The 6,000-nt window shown below is 50.3% G+C and overlaps 1 protein-coding gene across 2 annotated transcripts in view; it reads left to right on the forward strand.

Annotated features, from left to right (window-relative positions):
• Positions 1–6,000, forward strand: part of SLC39A11 (solute carrier family 39 member 11) — a 439,134-nt gene that overhangs the window by 348,578 nt on the left and 84,556 nt on the right. For both annotated transcript variants that reach the window (XM_073883184.1, XM_073883183.1), the window contains exon 8: positions 1,302–1,353. In XM_073883184.1, the coding sequence (XP_073739285.1) occupies positions 1,302–1,353 (52 nt within the window). The remainder of the gene's footprint in view (positions 1–1,301; positions 1,354–6,000) is intronic.

A 6,000-nucleotide genomic window follows, 5' to 3' on the forward strand; every position in this document is an offset into this window, starting at 1 on the left:
CTCCGAAGCGGATGGATGCATAACCTCACATGCGGTTCTAGCATCTTCCTCCCTCACTCACCCTGGAAGAGCGGGGCGGGGAGGGGGGTTTCTGGAACTGTTCTGGGCTGGCGGGCTGACCGATGCCCTCTACAAAATCCGAGGTGGCCGCGGCTGGGGACGGGGCTCTGGGGGGGGGGAGATTTACAGTAGGATTTCTCAGCTTCAGCATCGGGACGTGTGGGGCTGGAGCAGTCTGTCTCGTGGAAGGCTGTTCTGTGTTGTAGGGTGTTGAGCAGCATCCTGGCCTCCACCAGATGCTAGTACCACCCCCGCATCACCCCCCTGCCAGGGGTGACAACGAAAACTGTCTCCAGACATTGCCCGATGGGCCCTGGGCGATGGCGGGGGGAGAGATGCCCCCGTTGAGAACCGGCGGTATCGATATATCGAAACGGGGGGGGGTACGGCTGTCTTCATGCTCACCGTTGCCCCGCCTCCTATCCCTTCGCCCTCTCCATCCACCCCTGCCCTCCCCATCTGCTTGGTGGGCATCGTGGTGGCAGAGGACGGAGCCTCTGCGTCGGGGGTCAGCAGGCTAGCAAAGCTCCTGTTCCACCTCACAGAGCCGCCACCACCAGCAAATGTGGTGGCCGTTGGTAATTTCAGGAAGCAAGCGGGGCTGCGGAGGGCTGGGCATGGCAGCGGCCGAAGTGGGGCTTTCTTTTCTCTTCCCTCAAAGTCCTCATTCTCTGCGAGGTCCGCAAGAGTGGCCGGCGGAGACCCGAGGCCGCGCTGCAGGCAAGGCCGGGCACCAGCACAAGCACCCCTCTGTCCTTTCTCCGGAGGGAGTCCGCCTTCCTCCTCCTCCTCCCCCTCGCCTTCCAGAGACTCTTGTTTTTTTCCCTTCCCCGTCCCCTGGCACCGCCACCCCTCCCCCACCCCGTCCCCGGAGTCCTGGTACACCTGACTTATTTATTTATTTACGGCCCGAGTATTTGAGCTGCGGGTTAGTTCGGGTCTATTAAGTTTGCTCCTTTTCCTGCCTGGGGACCCGGGTAATGAGTAACCATAGCGTGCTACAGGCAGCTGTCGCGGACAAACCCAGAGCCGCCTGTGGGAGCTGCATAAGGGAGCGTTTGTTCTATCCCTTCTCAATAGTTCCTTGTGCAGGAGGCAGGGTGATGGGAGGGAGGGAGGGAGGCAGGGAGGAAGAAAGAGACAGACACTAAATCACTGCACTTTCGACAATTCCTCTCTTCTCTTCTCCCCACCCCTGCCCCCATCCTCCGCCCACCTACACCCACCATCGTGGACTCGAGGCTTTCAGACTCTTCCCGGCTGGCTCATCCAAACCTTGCGGGGCACTTTTTGGTGAGTTGCAGATGACATGGAGCCTGAGGGCTGATTTTTACCGTGGGGATGGTTTAGGTGCCCTGGGTCTCTCTCTCACTGTGTAGATTAACACAATACCCATTGTCATCCAGTTCATTTAATGATCCAATAAATCTCTAGATATCTATTCCCAACCCCTTGTGCCTGGCTATGCTATAAAGCTGTTTGAAGAGTGCTTCCATAAAGCAGTTCAAGTATATTATGGGCTTAGTCATATGCACCCCAATCAATGTGGGGCTCATTAGGGCTGTACTTGATTTGTATTATTGTGGAGACCAGAGAGACAGACCAAGAAATGCATTGCCCCCTTGGCCCTTGGCAAATCTCCCGAGTGATAGTCACATCCATTCGTTCGATGTGTGGGTATCGAATATCTACACCAAGCTAGCCGCTTCGCTAGGTACTAGGCGCGTCTATAGGAATGAATAGGGCAGAATTCTTGCCCTCAAGTTTACAAAGTGGTAAGGAAAAGAGCAAAGAACCCTCGTGGATTAGGGTTATATAAAGTCAAATGGGTTATATGCCCTAAGAGGAGTACAAGCAGAATATCCCAGGAGAGCGGAGGAGGGAAAAGATCAAAATCTTTGGTAACATGAAGGGAGGTCAGGCTCCAGGAAGTAACGATGAAGGGTGGTCCCTCCTCCAGGCAAAGGAAAAGCTTTAGCAGAGCAATTGAGGCAGGCAGGCATGGAGCATATTTGGGTAACAAGGAGGGGCTGGGTCAGTTAAGTCGCAGGCACATGGATCAAGACCTGCTTTCGGTTTTAATTAATGAGGCTATGGTGTGTAAGATGCATTTAAAGGGGAAGACCTTAGCGATGTGGAAACCAGTTAGAAGGAGATCCTCCAAGACAGAAGCAAACGAGACAAGAAAGGGTGAGCACGACGGTGAGCAGTAAGATGGCGGGAGGTGAGGAACCATGGAGACCACAGCGTGGAGGGGCGCTGGGCTCTTAGCCTGGGTGGCCAGGAGGACAGAGCTGGAGAAGCATAACAAATCGGGAGGTCCAGCGAAGGATCAGAACTGAGCAGCGAGATGAGCAGCGTGGTTTGGATGTGTTGGGTGTGAGAAGCCAGCAGGACACCAAGGAGCCCCTGCCCAATAGCCAGTTGGAAATGGAGCTCGAGAGCTCGGATGGGAAGTCAGGGCTGCCATCACTCACTAGCTTTCCACTCTAACGCTTCCCTGACGGGGGCAACAGACGCGGGACTGGATCTCTTCCCGTGGCCTGTCATGATCCTGTCCGCACCCCCTCCACTCTGCTCCCTGCCCCGAGAGCTGCCCTACCTGGATGGCATCAACAGGCTCTCTTGGCCTCTGGATTCTAGGTGGATTCGGCAGCCAGTGGAACAACGGGCAAGAGGTGGACCGTAAGAGGAAAGGAGCAACAGTTATCAGCAGGGAGGGGTCTCCCTGTGTAGCTGCCCTCTCTAGATTCTGGAAACCATTGCTCCCCTTGTGTCCTCTGGCTTTAGTGGGGGTCAAGCCTCGTCACTGGCTGGTGCTGAGGCCCTGCACTCTGCCTCACTGGTTTTCCTGAACCTTGCCCGTCCCCTTGTGCCCAGTCCCTGCCTTGAACTCTCTCCAACCCCACAATTGGGATGGGCCATCTGTATCCTATCAGGACCCCGAATAAGACAAAAACTAAAGAGTCAGGGACACAAGGAACACATCCTACCTCTCTCTCATGGACGATATGCTTAACCAACAGAGACCTTCTAAGAAATGCACAGATAATCATTACAGTTGAGAAAAGCTCTACAAGCTGAAATGATTCACCCATTTTCTAGGATTCGTCCGTCGTTCTGAACGTTAATGGATCGGTTCCTGGTCTTTTGCTTTCTAACATTTCTAGATTCTCCTCTGTCATACTGTGTCCGTTCCCAACTTCACCAGGCAACTTCAAAGTTTCTTCTTAACACTGAGATGAGTTGCTGTTTTAAGTCACAGCTGTGCCTTTTGAGCACCTTCTGCCTTCTTTCCACGGCGCCCATGGAGATGCTCTTTGCTATGGCGAGCCACCTATAGTGGAGCCAGCCTTCCCTAAGCAGAAAGGGATTCTGAGCAGGAGCATTTGCTTTTTTGTTCAAGTTTATTAAAACGTCTTCCAAAACTTAGTGAATTTCTAGCTGGAAGATAGCCTCAAAGTATCCGTCTATTTTAAAATGCATGCGTGCCCATCCTGCGATGTTTGCTGCCCTGCCTCGGTGGTTGCCGTGGGTCTCTTGTGGTCTCTTCACATGTGGTCTGGGAGTTCATAGCCTTTCTCATTTTAAGTGATAGACACCCACATGGAACTAACACGGGCCCAAAGAGGAATTTACTGGAAGGATTTGGGGCCAAAAAAATTAAACCCAAACAAAAGGATGACATATCAAAAGGCAGGTTGGGAAGGATGTAGTCCATGTGCAGAACACGCGTGGCACCGCTTTGCTCTGCACGTGAGCTTGCTTCTTGCTCGTCGCAGATCTGCTTTCTCCATGTGGTAGGAAGAGGAGTGGTTCTCAAAGAAGGGAGGAGTACGAGGCAAATTAACGTTCATCACAGGCATTGTCCAACAGCAATTAGTTTTAGAAGCAAAGTAATGAACATTAAAAGACTTTACTAGGCTCCACAAACACCATTTGACGTAGTCACAATTTAATAGACAGAAGTTATCAGTTAAGCAAATAAATAAATCAGGTAATTGGCAATGTCATTATTTTCTGATTGTTGATGGATGCGCCTTAGTTATTTGATAGGGTGGTGATTGAGGGTGTACGATAAGTGGACCATAAATGAGATCACACAGGTTCAAGCCTCAGTTTATGTGACCTTGGGCAAGTCACTCAACATGTCTGACCTTGTTTCCTTATCTACAAACGTGGGAATAACGGTACTGTCACCTCAAAGTGTTGACGTGAAGTTTGAATGATGTAATGTTTGTAAAGTGGTGTTGCAAAGCCTCTTAGGGTTTAAGATAGAAGAGGGAAGACACTGTGATCGGTAAATCCCAGCACCACTCAGGTTTCTGTAGACCCTTGGCTTCTCATTGGTTTTCAGAGTCACCTTGCAAAATAAGGACAGATGGGAAAAATTATCCCCGTGTTTGAGATGGAGTAAACAGGTCCAGAAAGTTTGGGTGACTTTTTGAAGATCTCGCAGCGGAGTCAGTCCCAGAGTGGGCTACATGTCCAGACTTCAGCCTGGTGTAGTCAACATGACTGGTCATCAGTCAAGGATGCCTTCTGTGTGCAAGTCACACAAATCCTGCCACAACCCATAAACAGTGAGGACTCATCCTACGTCACATAGCAAGAAGTCCAGAGGTAGGATGGGCTCCAGGACTAGTCGATTAGATGGATCAATGATGTCATCTGGGACCCCAGTTCTCCCAGCCCCAGCGTCACCTTCGTCCTGAGGCTGGTCACTGACATGGTTGCAAGGTGGCTGCACCTGGCAATTGAGGCTGCATGTTTTAGATCAGGAAAGAATGTCCCCCCCCACCACCATCACTTTCATTTTACCGGTGAGCTCTGAATGCCGAGCCAGAAGTCACATGGTGGACTAGAAATGCAAGACTTGTTTAACGTGAAATCAAGTGCATGTTTGCAAGTGCGCTTCAGTGGAGGGAACTCAGATGGCCAGGAATGGAGGGCGGACTGACTTCTCAGTTCCTGGCTTGTGTTAGAAATTTCTGGGTCTCACCATTTGCCATGAAGTATGTATTCCAACTGTTTTAAATATTTTCGGTGATACTGGTTTTATGGCCTTACCACCATAGGCGACAGTGAAATTGCAATGTTTCCCAAATGTGCCTTCATTTGCAAGGTCCAGAGGGAATGCCAGAATGCAGCCAGCCCATCACTCGGATGCAGCATCTCATTCCACAGGGAGGACTTAACATTTCCCTTCTCTCCTTAGTTCCATGTCTCCCCCAAGCCCCTGGCCGTCACCAACCTACTTTCTGTCTCTATGGATTTGCTTCTTGTGGACATTTCATACAAATGAGATCATGCAACGAGTGGTCTTTGTGTCTGACTACTTTACTTAGCATATTTTCGACGTTCCTCTATGTTGTAGCATGTATCAAAACCTCACTCCTTTTCATTGCTGGATAATATTCCATTGTATAAACATAACACATTTTATCGATCCATTCGTCTGTCGATGGATGTTTGGGCTGTTTCTACTTCTTGCTGTTATGACTCATGTTGCGATGAGTATTTGTGTCCAAGTTTTTCTTGTGTGGACATACGTTTTCACTTCTCTTGGGTAGATACCTTGCAGTGGAATGCCAGGGTCATATAGGAACAATATGTGTAATCATGGGAAGATTGCTGAACTGTTTCCAGAGTGACTGCACCATTCTACATCCCCCCTAGTGGTGGCTGAGCATTCCAGTTTCTCCGTATCCTCACCAACACGTGTTATTATCATGTCAACTTTAAATAGAGATAGTTTTACTACTTCCTTCCCAGTCTGGAGACCTTTATTCTCTTGCCTATTTGCCGTGGCTGCAAACCCCAGCACAATGTTGAGGACAAGTGGTGAGAGGAGGCACGCTTGTCTTGTTCCTGACCAGAACACATCCAGTCTTTTACCCCAAAGTATGCCCTTAGCTGTGGGCTTTTCATAGATGGCCT

The sequence above is a fragment of the Callorhinus ursinus genome, unplaced genomic scaffold, assembly GCF_003265705.2.
Source record: "Callorhinus ursinus isolate GAN/ISIS: 27379988/994484 unplaced genomic scaffold, GSC_fseal_2.0 scaffold50, whole genome shotgun sequence".
Classification (NCBI taxonomy): domain Eukaryota; kingdom Metazoa; phylum Chordata; class Mammalia; order Carnivora; family Otariidae; genus Callorhinus; species Callorhinus ursinus.